This window comes from Microcaecilia unicolor, chromosome 6 (assembly GCF_901765095.1).
Source record: "Microcaecilia unicolor chromosome 6, aMicUni1.1, whole genome shotgun sequence".
Taxonomy (NCBI): domain Eukaryota; kingdom Metazoa; phylum Chordata; class Amphibia; order Gymnophiona; family Siphonopidae; genus Microcaecilia; species Microcaecilia unicolor.
The window spans coordinates 243,396,739-243,418,922 of record NC_044036.1 but is presented as its reverse complement, the minus strand read 5'-3'; the positions used below and the strand labels follow the sequence as shown (position 1 = coordinate 243,418,922).

The window sequence follows — 22,184 nt, the reverse complement described above, 5'->3', positions numbered from 1 at the left end:
GAAGTGGAAGGACAGTGGTCCAGGCTGAAAGAAGCTATAAATAGGGCTACAAACCTTTATGTAAGGAAAGTAAATAAAAGCAAGAGAAAAAGGAAACCGATATGGTTCTCCAAGCAAGTGGCTGAGAAAATAAAGGCTAAAGAGTTGGCGTTCCAGAAATACACAAAAACTCAAGAACAGGAACACGGGAAGGAATACCGGAGGAAACTGAAAGAAGCCGAGAGAGAGATACATCTGGCGAAAGCGCAAGCGGAAGAACAAATGGCTAGAAATGTAAGGAGGGGTGACAAAAATTTCTTCAGGTATATTAGTGAAAGGAGAATGACTAAAAAGGGAATTGTGAGACTAAAAGATACTGCGAACCACTATGTAGATAGTGATGAAGGAAAAGCAAATTTGCTAAATAGATACTTTTGTTCTGTTTTCACAGAAGAAAATCCTGGAGCAGGACCACGATGGACTGGAAAAAGTACAAATGATAGTGGAGTGGATACAGCATCATTTACAGAAGAGAGTGAGTATGAACAACTTGTAAAGCTAAAGGTGGACAAAGCCATGGGACCGGACGGGATCCACCCCAGGATATTAAGGGAGCTCAGAGAGGTCCTGGCGGGTCCTCTTAAAGATTTGTTTAATAAATCCTTGGAGACGGGAGATGTTCCAAGGGATTGGAGAATGGCGGAGGTGGTCCCTCTTCACAAAAGTGGTGATAGGGAAGTAGCTGGAAACTACAGGCCGGTAAGCCTCACTTCGGTTATTGGAAAAGTAATGGAAGCGATGCTGAAGGAAAGGATAGTGAATTTCCTGGAAGCCAATAAGTTGCAAGATCCGAGACAACATGGTTTTACCAAAGGGAAATCGTGCCAAACTAATCTCATTGAGGTTTTTTGATTGGGTGACAGGAGAATTGAATCAGGGACGAGCGATGGATGTAATCTACTTAGATTTCAGCAAAGCTTTTGACACGGTTCCCCACAGGAGGCTTTTAAATAAACTGGAGGGGCTGAAGATAGGACCTAAAGTGGTGAACTGGATTAGGAACTGGTTGACGGACAGACGCCAGAGGGTGGTGGTGAATGGAGTTAGCTCGGAGGAGGGAAAGGTGAGTAGTGGAGTGCCTCAAGGATCGGTGCTGGGGCCGATTCTGTTCAATATATTTGTGAGTGACCTTGCCGAAGGGTTAGAAGGTAAAGTTTGCCTATTTGCGGATGATACTAAGATCTGTAACAGAGTGGACACCCCGGAGGGAGTGGAAAACATGAAAAAGGATTTGAAGAAGCTAGAACAATGGTCTAAGGTCTGGCAATTAAAATTCAATGCGAAGAAATGCAAAGTGATGCACTTAGGGAATAGAAATCCACGGGAGACGTGTATGTTAGGTGGCGAGAGTCTGATAGGTTCAGACGGGGAGAGGGACCTTGGGGTGATAGTATCTGAGGATTTGAAGGTGAAGAAACAGTGTGACAAGGCGGTGGCTGTATCTAGAAGGTTGTTGGGCTGTATAGAGAGAGGTGTGACCAGCAGAAGAAAGGGGGTGTTGATGCCTCTGTATAAGTCGTTGGTGAGGCCCCATCTAGAGTACTGTGTTCAGTTTTGGAGGCCGTATCTTGCTAAGGATGTAAAAAGAATCGAAGCGGTGCAAAGAAAAGCTACGAGAATGGTATGGGATTTGCGTAACAAGACGTATGAGGAGAGACTTGCTGACCTGAACATGTATACCCTGGAGGAAAGGAGAAACAGGGGTGATATGACACAGACGTTCAAATATTTGAAAGGTATTAATCCGCAAACGAACCTTTTCCGGAGATACGAAGGCGGTAGAACGAGAGGACATGAAATGAGATTGAAGGGGGGCAGACTCAAGAAAAATGTCAGGAAGTATTTTTTCACGGAGAGAGTGGTGGATGCTTGGAATGCCCTCCCGCGGGAGGTGGTGGAGAGGAAAACGGTAACGGAATTCAAACATGCATGGGATAAACATAAAGGAATCCTGTTCAGAAGGAAAGGATCCTCAGGAGCTTAACCGAGATTGGATAGCAGAGCCGGTAGTGGGAGGCGGGGCTGGAGGTTGGGAGGCGGGGATAGTGCGGGGCAGACTTATACGGTCTGTGCCAGAGCCAGTGGTGGGAGGCGGGACTGGAGGTTGGGAGGCAGGGATAGCGCTGGGCAGACTTATACGGTCTGTGCCAGAGCCGGTGGTGGGAGGCGGGGCTAGTGCTGGGCAGACTTATACGGTCTATGCCAGAGCCGGTGGTTGGGAGGCGGGGCTAGTGCTGGGCAGACTTATACGGTCTGTGCCCTGAAGAGCACAGGTACAAATCAAAGTAGGGTATACACAAAAGTAGCACACATGAGTTGTCTTGTTGGGCAGACTGGATGGACCGTGCAGGTCTTTTTCTGCCGTCATCTACTATGTTACTATATTGTGCATATCCTCAATTCCTGCTGAAGATGGCTAAAGTGCTTAAATTGCCAGATGACTCCCATTCTTCATCCACTGAGCCTGAAAAACGGTCTGTATTGAAATACCTAAGGAAATGGTACTTCTGCCAATTGAGGAACTATTACAGGAACACCACAAACAAATTTGGTCCACTCCTTATACTATTTACCCTACCAATCGCTCGTTGGATAATAAACACAGAGTCCAGAGTGTTTTAAGGCATGGCCTTCAACAGCTTCTACACCAATCTGTGGTAGTTAAGATGACAATGAAGAAGCATAAGACGGGGAAGGAGACTACATCCCATCCCCCAAATAAAGACCTCAAATGTATGGATCTATTAGACAGGAAGTCTTATCAGAATACCATGCTGTAGGCCAGAATTGCAGTACATTCCTTCCGTTATTTGCAGTATTTACACACTGTCAAGGATGATATTGCTAAGTTTTAACACCAACCAATAATACCTTGCTGCCTACCATCATGCAAGATCTAGAACTTTGTTCTCAATTTATGAAAGCAGCATTTGATAGTTATGAGTGTGTGACATGGTTATTGCCATAGCTATGTGGCATATGGCTTGACTACATTCTTCTGCTCTTGCTGAAGACTTGTTTGATAAAGTCCCCTGTTTAGGAGACAGTATTTTTGGACCCAAAGTGGAAGAGACGATTGACAGTGTTAACGAAGAATGCACAACATTAGACACCCTAGAGGAAAATCAGTCAAAAACTTCCAAAAATGTATATAAACGTCTACCTTATCATTCCAAATCAAAGTTTTCAAATAAACGTTACCCATATCGGAGACCTAACTACCACACTAAGCAGTCCAGTCTCTCAGTAAGTTCATCAAAAAGGAGAGATTCTGCATATGTACTCTGGCAAACATACTACCATTTGTACATTAATGAACTTGGCTGGTGTCTTCAGACCTCAGGGATGCTTATTTTCATATCACGATACATCCATATTCATGCCAGTACCTTCATTTCACAAAGCAAGATGCTCATTATCAGTACAAGGGTCTCCCATTTGGTCTTATTTCCGCACCCAGAGTCTTCACAAAATGTGTAATCACTGCGATAGCCCACCTTCATCAGCAAGGTCACATCATTTTTCCTTATTTAGACGATTGGCTCATTGTCGGTCAAACTCTATAAATAGTCCTCCAAGTACTGTAGATGACAAATCTTCTAAACTCACTAGGTTTCCTCATCAACTCAGAAAAGTCTCTTTTACAACCCACACAAAAACTGGAATTTATAGGAGCATTGCTGATCACACTGTTTGCTCTGGCACACTTACCCCTGACCAGGGTGCACATTCTCATGAGTCTGACTCAGAACTTACCGAGAGTTCGAACAACAACAACAGCCAGAAGATTACTAGTTTCACTGGGTCATATGGCTGCGAGGTGAATGTCCTTACACAAGCAAGGTAAAGAATGCATCCTCTCCAATGGTATTTGAGAGCTCACTGGTCACAATATCACCCGTCACTCTCCACAAAAATACCAGTGGATGCTCACGTAAAAGAACATCTGCAGTGGTGGACACATCTGCACCACCTTACTGAGGGAGCTCCTTTTCAACCTCCAAGAACAACAGTGGTTTTGACAATAGATGTTTCCAAGTTGGGATGGGGTGCACATTGCCAGAACCAATCAACTCAAGGCGTGTGGTCTATAGCAGAGATGAAACACAGCATCAATCTGTTAGAACTCAGAGCCATCCATCTTGCAATACTAGCTGTCTATCATCTTCTTACCAATCAGATCATTCATGTCCAAATAGACAACAAAGTTGCTATGTACTACATCAACAAGCAAGGAGGAGTGGGGTCTCATCTCTTATGTCAGAAAGCGATCCATCTCTGGCATCTAGTTCTAAGCATGGGCTCATTTCCAACAGCCACTTATCTACCAGGCCATCTCAATGTGCTGGTGGACTCATTAAATCACAGCCACAAAGACGATCTCTCAAGATCACAATTACATGAGACCTTTTCAAGAAATGGGGTTTCCCTGCAATACACCTATTTGTGTATCCTCAGAACAAGAAGTGTCAAAGATATTGCTCAAAGTGGCCCCGTCAAAACAGACTGGTGTCAGATGCTTTTCTCATCAGATGGGATAAGGAACTCCTTTATGCTTATTCTCCAATTCCTCTCATTGCAAGAACGCTACAAAAAGTGATAAGCGACTCGGCTCATATGATTCTCATTGCTCCTCCCTGGCCGAGACAACCATGGATCCCGATATTACTGTCTCTTGTTCAAAGTCTACCAATATGTTTACCAATCATACCAGATCTCATTACACAAAACAACGGCAGTCTTTATCATCCAAATCTGCATTCCCTGCATGGCTTATCCAGACACTGTAGACAGCTCTAATTTTCTCCTGCTGTTCTTCGAATACTTATAGCGGCCCATAAAGACTCCACAAGAAAATCATATGCTTCTAAATGGCACTGTTGTGTATTATGGTGTAATAATAAGACTTATCAGCCGACTACATGTACCATTTCTCAAATTCTCAACTATCTGTTACATCTTTCAGATTTAGACATCATATTTTTCCATCAAAGTGCAACTGGCAGCATTATCGTTTTTACACAATGCAGTGGATGACTTTACACTTATTAAACAACCTACATCAAAAGAGATTTATGAAAGGTTTGCTACATTGTAGATCACCGATTCAACCTCCACTAACTGCTTGGGATCTCAACCTTGTTTTGCAAGTCATTATGGATCCTCCATGTGAACCTCTGGATACAGTTGATTTTAAATATCTTTTGTGGAACACTATTTTTAATTACAATTACTTCTGCTTGTAGGATTGGAAAGATACAAGCTCTAGTGCACTACTCTCCATATTTGCAGATCCTTCATGACAAAGTAGTGCTCCAAAAGCATCCTAAGTTTCTGCCTAAGGTGGTTTCACCTTTCCATCTCAATCAAACTATTGTTCTAGCTGTACTTTATCCACTGCCTCACTTTTCTGACCATGACAGGAGATGTCACACACTTGACTGTGCTACAGCCTAGTATAAAGTTGGTGACAAAATCTACATTATCTCGCTGGATAGCAAATTGCATTTCTTTTTGCTACTAACAAGCACATTTTTCACGCTCTGATACCATTCCACATTTCACTGCACATTTCCTACAGGCTGAGTCGCCTTCTAGAGCACATCTTCAATGTGCAATTCCATTGAATATCTGTAGAGCAGCTACGTGGTCATCGATGCATACTTTTACAAAACATTATTGCATAGATGATGCATCGGCAGCTGTTTGGAAAGATGGTTCTCTCTTCATCGTTGTAAGGCACCAACTCACCTCCTCCACCAATTCAGGTTTCTATAACTGTTACTATGTTTCTTTCTTCAACTTGGGACTCTCCGGCTGTGTGGCTAGATGATCACACTGTCCATGGAGAAAAAGTAGTTGCTTACCTGTTAATGGTAGTTCTCCATGGACAGTTGATCATCTAACCACACAGACCCACCCTGAGTTGTTGCAAGCTCGAGTATTAACTGAGGTGTGTATATCATAAAGGCTATAAAAAGGTGCAAACCATACATATTTCTAGTTTTCATTTTAATATAAGCTATTTTGTTTTTCTTGAGCTGGGAGCAGATCAGGAATTACAAGACAGCATTTTTTCTGGTAACCACCTTTTTAAAGCTGTAGAAATTTGTAGTTTGACATTTGATCTATGCTAACTTGTGATAAGTTGCTAGTTAGCAACTAAGAGCCAGAGACTCCTATGACTAAGGACGCCTGCTGTATCCAGATAAACAATCAAAAGGAGAAGTCGGTGTGGGTAAAAACTATAGCCTTAGCAAAAGGATGGAGGGGGCTAGTATGATGTCTGTGCATACCAAGGACATAGGTCAACCCATATCAAATGAAAAATTATGCTTATGTGCATGAGAGGCCCTACCAACTTAAGGGATAGAATTTGATGGAACATGCTATTCATTTTAACAGGAAACAGAATATTCTGGAAAGATGCATATTCATTAGGTAGGAAAGTAATTATAATTAAGATAATGAAGAAAGGAAGAAAAAGTATTTAAGAGGAAACAGAACTGAGGATGGCAAGCTTCAGTGTGTCCACTAGCAGGTGGACATATTGCAAGCTCCCAGAGAAAACTCTGTTTTTATTTGCTACATATTATACTATATTGGGAGTCTGTTTGTTACTATTTCAATAATTACTGTTTGGTTTCTTTGACAATTTGAATAAACATTTATTATGTCTAATACTTATTTAGTAGCTAGAGTTTTTCTTGCCTGGAATTCTGACTGTGGGAATAAAACTTTTATCAATGCCAGGAGATCTCCAGAAGGTTACTTCTGTCTCTGAGGCAAGACAGAAAGTGAACAGGTGAAAGGGGGTGTGTTCAGTGTATACACTGTATGCCAGTGGCAGGAAGGTTAGGGCATGCACAGGGAGTTCTTTTTGAGTTTACTGTGCTATTGGAAGGCCAGGTCAGTATCACCACCCAGATGTAACTTCAGCTGTGTGGCTAGATGATTATACTGTCCGAGAACCATCATTACAGGTAAGCAACTACTTTTTCCCCCATAGCCCTTGCAGCTCAGCCCTTCCTTCCATGACTAGAAGCCTTCCCATTGGCTGGATTCTACCACAGTTCTGCACCGGAAAGGGGGAGCATTAGAGAGCTGTAGTGGGCTACACTCTGAAAAAATATCCACACACTTACAGGCTCATTTTCGAAAGAGAAGGACGCCCATCTTTCGACACAAATCAGAAGATGGGCGTCCTTCTCCCAGGGTCGTCCAAATCGGTATAAACGAAAGCCGATTTTGGACGTCCCCAACTGCTTTCCGTCGCGTGGACGGCCAAAGTTCAAGGGGGCGTATCGGAGGCGTAGCAAAGGCGGGACTTGGGCGTGCCTAACACATGGACGTCCTCGACCCATAATGGGGGGAAAAAAAAGGGCATCCCTGATGAGCACTTGGACGACTTTACCTGGTCCCTTTTTTTGTTTTTCTTACGACCAAGGCACAAAAAGGTGGCTGAAATGACCAGATGACAACTGAAGAGAATTGGGGATGACCTCCCCTTACTCCCCCAGTGGTCATTAACCCCCTCCCACCCTCAAAAAACATCTTTAAAAATATTTTTTGCCAGCCTGAGATGTCATACTCAGGTCCATCAAAGCAGTATGCAGGTACCTGGAGCAGTTTTAGTGGGCGCAGAGCACTTCAGAGAGGCAGACCCAGGCCCATCCCCTTCCCTACCTGTTACGTTTGTGGAGGAAACAGCGAGCCCTCCAAAACCCACCACAAACCAACTGTATCCACATCTAGGTGCCCTTCACCCATAAGGGCTATGGTAGTGGTGTACAGTTGGGGGTAGTGGGTTTTAGGGGGTGTTTGGGGGGCTCAGCAGACAAGGTAAGGGAGCTATGTTCCTGGGAGCATTTTATGAAGTCCACTGCAGTAGCCCCTACGGTTCCCGGTTGGTGTCCTGCCACGTGAGGGGGACCAGTGCACTACAAATGCTGGCTCCTCCCACGACCAAATGGCTTGCATTTGGTCATTTCTGAGATGGGTGTACCTGGTTTCCATTATCACCGAAAATCAGAAACGACCAAGTCTAGGGACGACCATCTATAAGGACAACCAAAATTTCAAGATTTGGGCGTCCCCAACCATATTATCGAAACGAAATATGGACGTCCATCTTGTTTCGATAATACAGGTTCCCCCGCCCCTCCATCGGGATGTTTTGCGAGGACGTCCTCAACAAAACTTGGGCGTCTCTTTCGATTATGCCCCTCTTAGTCCTCCATCTGGTTTTGAGACAGGTGGAGGGGCATTTTCTAACGGGGATGCCCATCTCTAAAGGCGTCCATCTCTGAGGATGTCCCCGCGAAGGGGCAGGGCAACCCATATTATCGAAACAAGATGGGCGCCCATCTTTCGTTTCGATAATACGGTCAGGGACACCCAAATCTCAACATTTAGTTCTACCTTAGAGATGGTTGTCCCCGGTTTTTGGCCATAATGGAAACAGAGGACGGCCAACTCAAAAACAACCAAATCCAAGCCCTTTGGTTGTGGGAGGAGCCAGCATACGAGGTGCACTGGTCCCCCTCACATGCCCTAGGGAGAACTGCAGTGGACTTCATAAATTGCTCCCATGGTGCATAGCTCCCTTACCTTGGGTGCTGAGCTCCCCAACCTCCCCCCCAAACCCACTACCTACAACACTACCATAGCCCTTAAAGGGTAAAAGGGGGCACCTAGATGTGGGTACAGTGGGTTTTGGGTGGGTTTTGGAGGGCTCCCATTTACCAGCACAAGTGTAACAGGTGAGGGGGTGGGCCCAGGTCCGCCTGCCTGAAGTGCACTGCAATACCCACTAAAAACTGCTCCAGGGACCTGCATACTGCTGTGATGGAGCTGGGTATGACATTTGAGGCTGGGAAAAAATGTTTAAAAATTTTTATTTTTGAGTGGGAGGGGGTTGGTGACCCCCGATTCCCTCCGGTGGTCATCTGGTCAGTTCGGGCACCTTTTCGAGGCTTGGTCGTGAAAAAAATTGGACCAAGTAAAGTCAGCCATATGCTCATCAGGGACGCCCTTCTTTTTTCCATTATCGGCCGAGGACGCCCATCTCTTATCCATGCCCCCGTCCTGCCTTCGGTACACTGCCGACACACCCCTGGGAACTTTGGTCGTCCCCGTGACGGAAAGCAGCTGAGGATGCCCAAAATCGGCTTTCCATTATGCAGATTTGGGCGACCTTCAGAGAAGGATGCCCATCTCCCAATTTATATTGGAAGATGGGCGTCCTTCTCTTTCGATTATGCCGCTGATAGTGATAACTTTTTAGAATCCCGAAAAAGAATCCAGAGAGTTGGCAATCCTAGCCTCCTGAATCCTGAGCACATCTGACAGGGCCCTCCTAAACTTTTGGGCCCAAGGCACATGCCTAGTTTGCTTATGCCTTAATCCCAGTCTGAGAGAGTGGTAGGATAAACATGGAGGGGGCAGAGACCAATGGGCCTTAGTGCTTCCTTAGTTCTTCTTTTCACCACGCGAGTCCTTTGTGCTTACAGCTCCTACTGTTTGAAGCATTTAAACCCAGTCTGGACATCAATAACTGCAACCCAGGCCTGCAGGGCCAGTCTTAAGGCGAGGCGGCCGCATAGGGCCTCACGCTCAGGGTCGCCCCGCCCCGACTGCCTGAGCTCCAGTCCTCCCTCCCTCCCTCCCTCCAAACAACGTGCGACGGCGGCGTGGTGGAGGCGGTCCGCCCTGGATGTCAGTGGGTAGGTGGTGCCCTGCTCCCTCTACTCCCACCCTGTCCTGCCTTTAAAAAACAATTTGGAAGCGCCGGAGTGACAGGCAGCGCCTCGTGTCTGCCCTGCTACTAAAAATCTCTTCGACGTCGTTGGGCCTTCTCACATTGAGTCCCGCCCTCCTCTGAGGTAACTTCCAATTACTGCGAGGGTGGGCGGGGACTCAATGTGAGAAGGCCCAACGACGTCGAAGAGATTTTTAGTAGCAGGGCAGACGCGAGGCGCTGCCTGTCACTCCGGCGCTTCCAAACTGTTTTTTTTAAAGGCAGTGAGGGTGGTGGGCGGCAGGAGAACGGAGCTGGTAGGTGGGTCGGGGGAGGGGACTCAGATGGGAGAAGGGTGTGTGGGGTGGGGGGTTCTCAAATGGGAAGAAGACTGAGGTGGGGAGGGGGTTCTAAGATGGGAGAAGGGGACTGGCACTGGGGTCTGAGAAGGGGTCATATGGGAAAATGGGGGCCATGCGTGGGTCAGGTGGGAGAATGGTTCTGAAAAGGGGGGCCCTAATACAAGGCATGTGGATGAAGGGGGCTGGAACTGGGGGCTGAAAAGGAGGGTAGGTGAGATAAGGGGGCTAAGTACTGGGACTGGAGGCTGAAAAGGGGCAGGGGCTGAAAAAAGGGGTGGAGAGAGGGGCAGATCCTGGATGGGGGAGCGAGAGGGAGGGCAAACCCTGGATGGATGGGAGAGAAAGGGCAGACAGTGGATTGAAGGGGCAGAGAGAAAGGGCAGACAGTGAATGGATGGGGGGGAGAGAGCGGGGGCAGATGGTGGATGGATCATGGAAGGGGCAGAGATAGAGGGCAGATGTGGATGGAAGGGGCAGGGAAAGAGGGCAGACACTGGATGGCAGAGAGAGACCGAAGACAGTGAAAAGAAGCTGAGGAAAGCAGAAACCAGAGACAAACTGTAAATAAAATATATATTTTTATTTTTTTTTTGCTCTAGGATAAAGTAGTATTGTAGATGTGTTAATAAATGTTTATAACAGAACATGTAAACAAGGTAATCTTTTTATTGGACTAATTTTAATACATTTTGGCTAACGTTTGGAGAACAAAACCCCCTTCCTCAGGTCAGGATAGGATACTGTAATAGTACTACACTATATTGACCTGAGGAAGGATGTTTTGGCCTCTGAAAGCTAAATCTATTAGTCCAATAAAATGGTATTATTTTATGTTCTATATTTGTTTTATTTCTATTTGTTAATTTGTAAAGTGGTGATTGGTATTTGTTAGTTTTTTTTTTTTTTCAAATTTACATCTGCTGTCTTTATATTTTGCACAGTACTAGGGGACATTTTCTGTTTTTGTGGTGTTGCATTGTATGCAGAGTCTGGCATCTGGGGGGTTCAGTTTAATTTTTGTCTAAATAGAAAGTTTAAATATTACTACTTATTCTATAGTGGATTAGGGTGTATCTGTGTTTGTGAAAAAGACATGGCTTTCAGTTGGCATTGACTGTGCAGGATCGACGATCTGTACTATTCTGTCTGGTTTCATTTTACAATAGGTGAATTGATGTTCTAGTGCTCACTGTTGTGTTTTAAGATGTTTTCCTTTTCTTTGTGTGATTCGTAGAAATGACTGTTTATGGTATGGTAGAATTGCTCTATAGGTCCTGAGTGTTTTGAATTCTCGGCATACCTAGTACTGGATTTTGGAGGGGGGGGGGGGGTTAAAAAATGACCGGAGGGAGGGAGGGGGGCCTTGGAGATGGGAGCCCTAGGGGGGGAAGCCCTGATGCTCGGAGGGAGCAGCCTGGGAGCTCGGAGGGAGGGGTGGCCGGCCCTGGAGCTAGGGTGGGGGTGGAGTTAGGATGGGGCAGGGTTAGGGTGGGGCCCCATCAAATTGGTCTGCATAGGGCCCCGCACTTGCTAAGACCGGCCCTGCAGACCTACCACTCTGGTTCCCTTTGTTTCACCTTAGTATTTGAGCAGTAGGTGGGAAAGTTCCTTTTGTTCTCATAAGAAACAGCTGAAACTGTCAGCTGTTGCCCATGTAGCCCAAGATTTTCTTCTCTGAAAAATTGCCAACTTTTTAACTGGATGGTTTTTGCACTGAAAATAGGATAACAGTTAAGCAGTGTGGTGCTACATGGCTACATGTACAGAACAGTCAAAAGCATATGATTTTGAAGGAAACCAGACTCCAATTTCAGCTTCCAAAATTTAGAAAAAAAAAAAAATGTGTGAAATCTCCCCCCCCCCCCCCCCCCCCCGCCCAGTCCCTAATTTATACACAAGACCCATGAAACAGGTATCAGAGCACACACAGTAACTGTGTCATTGTTCAGTGCTCTTGCCTTACCCCATTTGAAGATCTCAGGATCTGAACCTGCAGCACTTCGACTCTTAAAGTCAGGATGCTACCCTAGAATATAAGTGGCAGATGCCCCAGCCAAGGCTACAGATCTCTGTCCCTGTTAGCCCCCCTAATTCCTTTCCTGAGACGATTGGTTCCCTTACCCCTAATTTTCTTACAATTCTGGTACCTTTGAGACTTTTCTTCAGACCGCTAACTTGATCCACTAGGTTAAATATCAGCTCTTGGAGCTGTGTCCTTGTTTCAGAAATGGGAAGCTTGTACAGGTCAAAGGTTGCATTCCAGGAGTCATCTTTTATCTTTAGGATCACTCGACCATCCTGTAGCTCCAAGCTGATTACACTGCGCTCAAAGGCTTCCCTAAGGGAGATCAGATATGAAGAGAGAAATATCACATACTGACCGGAATCTTAATCACAAGAGGCTAAGAAGAGCTCGTCATCTTTTGGGGATTTGATAAAGTCCCAAAACCCTGCAACCTTTTTTTGCTTCCAGCTTAGATCCCTAAGTTTGTGCCTCCCCCAACTGACTTAGACCCAAAGAACTGCAGCTATACTGAACAATCCCATTAGGACTGGAGCAAAAGGAGGGTGTGTCTTAGAATCCTCAGTGCATTCCAGGAGACAGTAAGTTGTAAAAGTGAAGAACATCACTCCAATTAGAGTGCATAACCAAAGCAGCATCCAGCCTTGACCACAATGTGCGCAAGATTTGTATCTCCTCAGGGCTTTATTAAAAAAAAAATACACAAGAACTTTACCCATTCTGGGACAATAGAAAAAATGTTTTCTATTGTTCAGAGAATGAGGATGGATGGAGAAACTGGACCACCAATATCAAAAGCTGGACAGGATAACTGTACAAGTATTTATTTCCCACACAATCTAACCATCCTTGGTGGCTTACAGTACATGGTTACAAACATACAATATTATCAGACAAACATAAAAGTAAAACCTGCTTAAACCTGCATTTCAAATCACTGTTTGGTGTAACATCTAGAATAGCAAATTATGACAGTAATTTTCCAAATGCTTCTCTAAACAGATTAACAACTTTTTAAAAGATTCACCAGATGTTATCAGACACAATTCTGATGGTAAAGAGTTCCAAAATTTAGAACCAGCAATCTTAAGCATCAATGAATATTTTTCGAGTCTCAGAATATAAAAAATTAGTACATGAAGTAGATTTTTAGAAGCAGATCTCAAACTTATGGGAGGCTAGTAAATCTGTAGGCTAGCTGAAATAAGTAAAGGAGTATTAAAAACCAAAACTAAACATTTTATATTTGACTCCATCCTACAGGTGACCAGTGTAAATTTAAATAAAGTGTTCAAAATTCAGAACATCCTACAATAACTTAGGCACATGTATTTTGCACAACATTTAAAGCTCTGAGCATACGTCCAGAAAGACCCAACTGTAAGCCATTGCAATAATCAAAATGAGAAATTACCAAGCTTTGAACAGTTCGAAAATGTATAGTTGACAAATAATCTTGCAGACACTTTACAAGCTTTGGGGGCCTTTTTACTAAGCTGTGGCAAAAGGTGGCTGGTGGACGTGAGGATCGCCTGGTGACTTGCCTGCCTGGTGCGAAGGTGGCGGACCTCACGCGTCACCTAGATAGGATTTTAGATAGTGCTGGGGAGGAGCCGGCTGTCTTGGGACATGTGGGTACCAATGACATAGGAAAATGTGGGAGAGAGGTTCTGGAAGCCAAATTTAGGCTCTTAGGTAGAAAGCTCAAATCCAGATCCTCTAGGGTAGCATTTTCTGAAATGATACCCGTTCCACGCGCAGGGCCCAAGAGACAGGCAGAGCTCCGGAGTATCAATGCGTGGATGAGACGATGGTGCAAGGAGAAGGGTTTTAGATTTCTTAGGAACTGGGCAACATTCTGGGGAAGGGGTAGCCTATTCCGAAAGGATGGGCTCCATCTTAAGCAGGGTGGGACCAGGCTGCTGGCATCAGCATTTAAAAAGGCAATATAGAGCAGCTTTTAAAATAGAAATGGGGAGAAGGCCGACAGTCGCTCAAAAGCGCATGGTTCAGATTAAGGTATCTTTCAAAGATATCACCAAAACAGGGAAGACAGGAAGTGAGGTTGCAAAAGAGACCATAGCAGATCATGTGTCCTTAAATAAAAATAAGACAAAAGATTGCAAATTAATACTGTCAAGTATTAAGCATGATGTAAATAGGATCAACAAACATAGTTTGAAATGTCTATATGTGAATGCAAGGAGCCTAAGAAATAAGATGAGAGTTAGAATATATTGCACTAAATGAAAAATTAGATATAATAGGCATCTGGTGGAAGGAGGATAACCAGTGGGACACTGTCATATCGGGGTACAAATGATATCGTAGTGATAGGGTGGATCGAATTGGTGGAGGGGTAGCATAGTATATTAACGAAAGCCTTGAATCAAATAGATTGAAAAATTCTGCATGAAACAAAACACTTGGAATCACTGTGGATTGAAATTCCATGTGTGAAGGGGAAAAGGATAGTGATAGGAGTGTGCTACCGTCCGCCTGGCCACGATGAACAGATGGATGCAGAAATGTTAAAGGAAATTAGGGACACAAACAAACTGGGCAACACAATAATAATGGGTAATTTCAATTAATGACTGGGTAAATGTAACATCGGGACATGCTAGGGTGGTAAAATTCCTTGATGAAATCGAGGACAGCTTTATGGAGCAGCTGGTACAGGAGCCAATGAGAGAAGGAAAAATTCTAGACCTAGTCCTTAGTGGAGCACATGATCTGGTGCGGGAGGTAATGGTGCTGGGCTGCTTGATAACAGTGATCATAATATGATCGGATTTGATATTAGCTTTGAAGTAAGTATGCATAGGAAATCAAATACGTTAGCATTTAACTTTAAAAAAGGAGACTATGATAAAATGAGAAGAACCGTGAAAAGAAAACTTAGAGGAGCGACTGCAAGGGTCAAAAATTTACATCAGGCGTGGATGCTGTTCAAAAACACCAACCTGGAAGCCCAGGCCAAATATATTCCGCGTATTAAAAAAGGAGGACGGAAGACCAAACGACAGCCGGCGTGGTTAAATAGTGAGGTGAAGGAAGCTATTAGAGCTAAAAGAAAATCCTTCAGAAAATGGAAGAAGGAACCGATTGAAAATAATAAGAAACAGCTTAAGGAATGTCAAGTCAAATACAAAGCGCTGATAAGGAAGATTGGAGGGTGGCCAATGTAACGCCGATTTTTAAAAAAGGTTCCAGAGGAGATCCGGGAAATTACAGACCGGTGAGTCTGACATCGGTGCCAGGCAAAATGGTAGAGACTATTATTAAGAACAAAATTACAGAGCATATTCAAAAGCATGGATGAGACAAAGTCAGCATGGATTTAGTGAAGGGAAATCTTGCCTCACCAATCTACTACATTTCTTTGAAGGGGTGAACAAACATGGATAAAGGGGAGCCGGTTGATATTGTGTATCTGGATTTTCAGAAGGCGTTTGACAAAGTACCTCATGAAAGACTCCAGAGGAAATTGGAGAGAGTCATGGGATAGGAGGTAGTGTTCTATTGTGGATTAAAAACTGGTTAAAAGATAGAAAACAGAGAGTAGTGTTAAATGGTCAGTATTCTCAATGGAGAAGGGTAGTTAGTGGGGTTCCCCAGGGGTCTATGGTGGGACCTCTGCTTTTAACATATTTATAAATGACCTAGAGATGGGAGTAACTAGTGAGGTAATTAAATTTGCTGATGACACAAAGTTATTCAAAGTCGTTAAATCGCGGGAGGATTGTGAAAGATTACAAGAGAACCTTACGAGACTGGGCATCTAAATGGCAGATGATGTTTAATGTGAGCAAGTTTATCATTTATTTACTATACCGTTTATTATTGCAGTCGCAAAACAGAATGGTTTACATTTTAAAAAAAGAAAATGTACATTAAAAACATACAGGAAATCCATTAATTTGATAGGAAAGCACAGCAAAACAAAAAACATCCATATTAAAAAGGTATATAGACAACAGACAAACATCCATGCCAAAAATATAATTACACATATTACTAGAATATATATTCATTCTGTTTTTCCCTTTCATCCCATATTATTGTCGAACGTATTCTGAAACAAATATGTTTTCAGGAATTTACGGAAATGAATATAGGACTCTTCTATTCTAATAGTTTTTGGAAGGCAGTTCCAAAGCGAAGGGGCTAGAAAAAAGAAAGCTGAGGTTCTGGTAGACTCCCATCTGGCCTTGTGGGGTGATGGAATTACTAATCTATTATCTGTAAGTGATCTAAGTGTTCATATGGGAAAGTATGGTATAATGAGATTAGCTAAATATGATGGAGTCAGTAAACGTAAGGCTTTATGTGTCAGCGTGAGAATCTTAAATTTTATTCTGGGAGCCAGTGAAGATGGTATAAGAGAGGTGTAATCATATCCTATCATATTTTGAAGCCCTACAAATAATACAGGCCTAATGTATAGATTAAACAAAATTGGTAATAAAACCGATTCTTGTGGTACCCCACAGGAAACAGAGTGAACTTTCGAAAGGGAACGATTTTGTACAACTTTAAATGGCCAATTCTTAAGAAAAGAAGTAAACCAATCATAGATCGTACCTGAGATGCCAACTTCCTTCAGACGATTGTTAAGTAATAGATCATACCAAGTAAAATCAAAATCAAACATATCATCCTCATGGAAAGCAGTTTGTGGAGTCCCTTAGGGTTCACCGTTATCTCCAACACTCGTCAACATAATGATGACTCAACTGGCTAAATCCTTATCCAATTTAGGCCTTAACCCGTTTATATATGCTGATGATGTTACAATTTATATACCTTTCAGACATGATCTGACAGAAATCACCAAAACAATCAAGATCGGTCTAAACACAATGGACACTTGGGCAAACTCATTCCAACTAAAACTCAATACTGAAAAAGACTCATTGTCTTCATTTCATCTCAATCCTACAACCTTAAACATCCCAAACCACTCCCTCCCTATCTCGGATATCCTAAAATTATTTGGCGTCATAATTGACCGTAATCTGACACTTGAAAGCCAAGTAAATTCCACTACAAAGAAAATGCTCCACTCAATGTAGAAACTTAAACGTATAAAACCTTTCTTTCCACGAGATGTATTCGCAACTTAATACAATCAATGGTATTAAGCCATTTAGAGTACTGCAATGGAATTTATGCAGATTGTAAAGAACAACTAACCAAGAAACTTCAGACCGCACAGAATACAGCAGCTAGACTGATTTGGAAAATCAAAATTTGAAAGTGCCAAACCCCTTCATGAAAAACTGCACTGGCTTCCCACCAAGGAACGTATTGCCTTCAAGGTTTGCTCTCTGGTCCACAGGATTACTTACGGTGAAGTTCCTGGATATATGTTAAACCTCATAAATCTACCACCCAGAAACAGTACCAGCCTATCCCAAACTTACCTAAATTTGCATTATCCAGACTGCAATGGTCTTACATACAAATCAACCTATGCATCCAGCTTCTCTTACATAAGTACACAACTGTGGAACGCTCTGCCCAAAACCTTGAGATCTATTCATAACCATCTCAACTTCAGGAAATTACTGAAAACCAACTTGTTTAAGAAGGCCTATCCCCCTGACACAAATTAACTTTCTACTTCCTGCGACACAGAAAAACTATGGACTGTAATGACTTCTATCACCACCCCCTCTTTATTTCTTTGTTGATCTATGCTTATGTTTCTTCCATGTTGATTATTATATTGTGCATTTGTATTTTATTGAACCAGAGCCTGCCTCTCCGTTATTGTGTAAGCCACATTGAGCCTGCAACTAAGTGGGAAAATGTGTTAAATAAATAAATAAAAATCATGATCTATTAGGTCAAATGCTGCTGACAGATCGAGCGAAATAATCAATGCAATATAACCCTGCTCCAATCTAGTATGTATTTCACTTAGTTTAAATCATTTTTATTGATGACCATTAACTGTACAAAACAATTTTACATGGCATCAAAGAACACTCGAGAAAAGTCATCAAAATTTTTTGAAATGATCAAACCCCATCCCACCCCACCCATCTCCAACTCTCCCACTTTGTTCCAACATATTCATTAATGACAAGTAAAAAAGAGAAAGGAGAAAAAACAAAAAAAAAACTAAGTTTCAAAGCCTATTAAGTATTAGGCTACGAGCTTTAAGTGACAGAGACTGTATATATGGTTCCCAAATTTCCAAGAAGGCTTTCCTTCTCTTGGGGGAGGACCCCACTCCCCTACATTCCAGCATCAATAGCTCGTGCAACCGGTTCCTCCAATGCCAATAATCCGGCGGGTCCTCACTCATCCACGCACCCATAATAAGCGTCTTCCCTAAAATACTGGCCTTACGGATTAGCTGCTGAGCCCCCCTGCTTGGAAGCACAAAAACTTTGTATTTATCTAACAGTGCCCCCTGGGGAGAGAATGGAATCCTAAAATACACCAAAGACTCCAGGTACTTGAATATCTGCCTCCAGAAGGCTTTGATCATGTGGCATTCCCAAAGAGAATGAAACAGCGTACCCTCCCCCCTGTTAGCACAGAGAGGGTCTGAGACCCCCCCCCCCCCCTACTCTGAATACTTGATTCTTGGGCATGTATGCTCTATATAATATTCTGTACTGACATTCTCGCAGGCTGGCATTCACGGATATTGTAGGTATACGAGATGTCAATTTCCGAAAATCTAACTTTGACTGCTGCAAATCTTGCGCCCAATGCTGTATCCTTTTCCCCATCTAGTTCCCAGAGGGCTCTCTGCAAACCTGAAACTGAAAGCCTATCCCCAGGTATAGTTCCAAAAAATTCTCTAATCCTATGCCCGTGTCCAGTTCCCAGCTTACCGGGGTCCAGGGATCGAACATAGTGTGCTAACTGATGATACGAGAATAGATAACTATGAGTAATGCCTACTCCCAAAGCTCCCAAATTCAATACCTTACCCCCTACATCCAATACATGCTCGTGATCCCCAGCTCCGCCCATCTACGAAATACTTTATTATCTGAACCTGGCGCAAACAGTGGGTTACCCTGTAAAGGCAACAGGTCCGAGGTGTCCGCCGCTAGTCCCTATAACTTATTCAATTCTCTCCAAATATCCCTAAGAGGACTCAATAGCACACTGCTGCTGATATATTCAGGCAAGATTCTTCTGGAACACTACAACAATAAAAACAAATGAAAGGGCATAAAAAAATCTTGTTCCATACTATGGGGCGTGAAATCTTGTCTACCCAACAACCAATCCCCCAGATGTCTTAACAAACATGCTTGATTATATCAGTGGATGTCTGGGAGCCCCATTCCCCCCGCCCTCCAAGGGGCCCATGAGTAATTTTAGGGGAAGTTTTGGCTTAGCATCTCTCCAAACAAACTTCCGAAGATGCCTACAAATCTGGCTTAGATCTTTATTCTTTAACCGCAAAGCAGCACCTCGAAGGTGTAAAGCCACCTCGGAAATTCTACCATGCGAAATAAGTGTATCCTCCCATGCAAGGTAAGCGGCAAGGCCCTCCACATACCCAACCGGCCCCTCATCTTATCCAGCAATCTAGTAATATTTAGATGATACAAAGCGGTCGTTTTCATTGAGACCCACACTCCTAAGTACGGAAGGAAATCAGTTGCCCATTTTAGTGGAAAAGCAACCCCCCACTCCTTCTTCACACTTTCATGGGCTGTCAATGCCAGAGATTTAGAGTAATTAATTTTAAGCCCCGCAAAGTCCCCGTATTCCTGAAACAGTTCCAGCAGAGCCCTCAAGGACCTTCTAGGTTGGGTGAATTGCACTAATATGTCATCTGCAAAAGCAGAAATCTTAAATGAAGATGCCCCCCCCCCCCCCCCCAAGAAACCCCATCCACTTCTGGGTGGGATCCAATTTCCATGATCAATGGGTCCAATGCGAGAACAAATAGCAAGGAGGACAGAGGACAACCCTGCCTCGTGCCCCTCCTTAATTGAGAACAAAGAAGATTGCTCTCCAATGATCCACTTAAATGCCTGTGGGTTCGAGTAGAGCGCTCTCACTGCATCCTGAAAAACTCCCTCCACTCCTACCTTTTCCAACACTGCAAACAGAAAATTCCAAACGACACAATCAAAGGCCTTCTCTGCGTCAAAACTGACCAACAGAGAAAGTCTTTCCCACACCTCCACTATCTTCAACGAGGCCAAAAGGGCTCTAACATTGCTTGCCACTGATCTACCTTTCACAAATCCTACCTGAGGGGACGCTATCAGGTCCGGAAGCACCCTGGACAGCCGGTTGGCCAATATCTTAGCATAAAGTTTAACATCACAATTTAATAATGATATAGGCCTGTATGACCCTACTTCTGTCCCTTCCCGGGCTTCAACAACACTATCACTTTCGCTACATTAAGGGAGTCTGACATTGCTCCGGAAACTGCGTTGAAGAGATTTAATAATGGAAGCGTCACCTGTTCCTGCACTATCTTATAAAATGCCATAGTAAACCCATCTGGTCCCGGCGCTTTTTGTATTTTACTCTGTTGAAACGCCAACATTAACTCTCCTTCTGTAATAAGACTATTCAGATACTCTTTTTGCAAATCCGATATCCGAGGCAGCGCTTGATTAGCTAAGTAAACAGTACTGTCCTGCACTATGTCAGTGGGCTCCCCGTATAAAGCCTCATAGTACCTCCTAAAACGTTCAGTAATTTCTCTAGGGGCACGGAGGAACTGACCTCCCTCATCCCACACTTATAGAATGCTCCTACAACCCCCTTTCCCTCTTACCAATCTTCCCATCAATGCTCCAGCTTTGTTCCCATGTATGAAGAATTGGTGCTTGTAATAAAGATGTGATTTCAATGCCCTCTGATGGAGCAATTCATTTAACGCTTTCTGGGTGGCCAAGAGTGCACCCTTCCTATCTGGTGTCATAATTTCCCCCGACCGAACCCTCTGAGAACAGACTTCCTTTTCTAGGTGAAGAATCTCCCTGTCCCTCATTTTCTTGAACCTAGCCCTATACGCTATAATCTCTCCTCTCATCACCGCTTTAGCTGTTTCCCAATATAAACTAGGCTGTTGTTGATGTCCACTATTATGGCTCGCGTACTCCTTCCATTTATCACCTATAAAAGCCTTAAAATGTGGGCCCCAAAACAGCTGAAATGGGAATCTGCAACCTCCACTCCCTCTCCCAACCCCTGATACTTGCAGCTGTATCCATATAAACAAATGATCCGCGACCTCACAGGGCCCTATCTCTGCTACCGGTACTTTAGAAAAGAGGTCTCGTGATATTAGGAAATAATCTATACGCGACTGTGTTAAATGTGCTCTAGACACATGTGTACAATCTTTCAGAGTTGGATGCAATACTCTCCACACATCAATTAAGTCTAGTGTTGAGCAGAGGAAGGGTAGGCCTCCTGAAGAATAACTTGAACTAAGTACCTGTGAACCCATTTTGTCCATTTGGGAATCATATACCAAGTTAAAGTCCCCACCAAGAATTACATTTCCTCCCTGATAGGGGCTCAGCAGCTCTATTATGTTTCTGTAAAATTTGCTATCAAACACATTGGGTGCATAAATATTACAAAAAATGTATATGTTATTCCCCATTACTACTTCTGCCAACATGTATCTACTTCTGCCAACATGTATCTACCCTCAGAACTCCTCTTAACCGTCTTGACATGCGACTGCAGTCCCTTACCGAAAAGTATCAGCACTCCCCCCTTTTCATGCTCTGCCAGGGACCCCACTACCTGCTCCACCCATCCTTTCTGGAGTTTACTATGTTCCACCGCCGTCAAGTGCATCTCTTGAAGAAATGCAACATCCGCTTTATGTTGCTGCATTGCTTGTAGAACTTTTGTACTTTTAATGGGCGATGAGATTCCCCCCCTCCCCCACATTCCAGGATACTAATTTAAACGATCCCAGCTATTTCCATGACATAGGGAATTGACCAAATTATTATAACCTGAAATATGAGAGTACACCCCCCAGCCCCTGGGTGCGACC

At 43.6% G+C, this 22,184-nt stretch overlaps 1 protein-coding gene across 1 annotated transcript in view; it reads right to left on the bottom strand.

Moving 5' to 3' along the window:
* The window catches only part of PAXX (PAXX non-homologous end joining factor), a 107,699-nt gene that overhangs the window by 35,943 nt on the left and 49,572 nt on the right, over positions 1-22,184 (bottom strand). Inside the window, exon 4 of the mRNA XM_030206984.1 lies at positions 12,288-12,478. Coding sequence (XP_030062844.1) covers positions 12,288-12,478 — 191 coding nt within the window. The remainder of the gene's footprint in view (positions 1-12,287; positions 12,479-22,184) is intronic.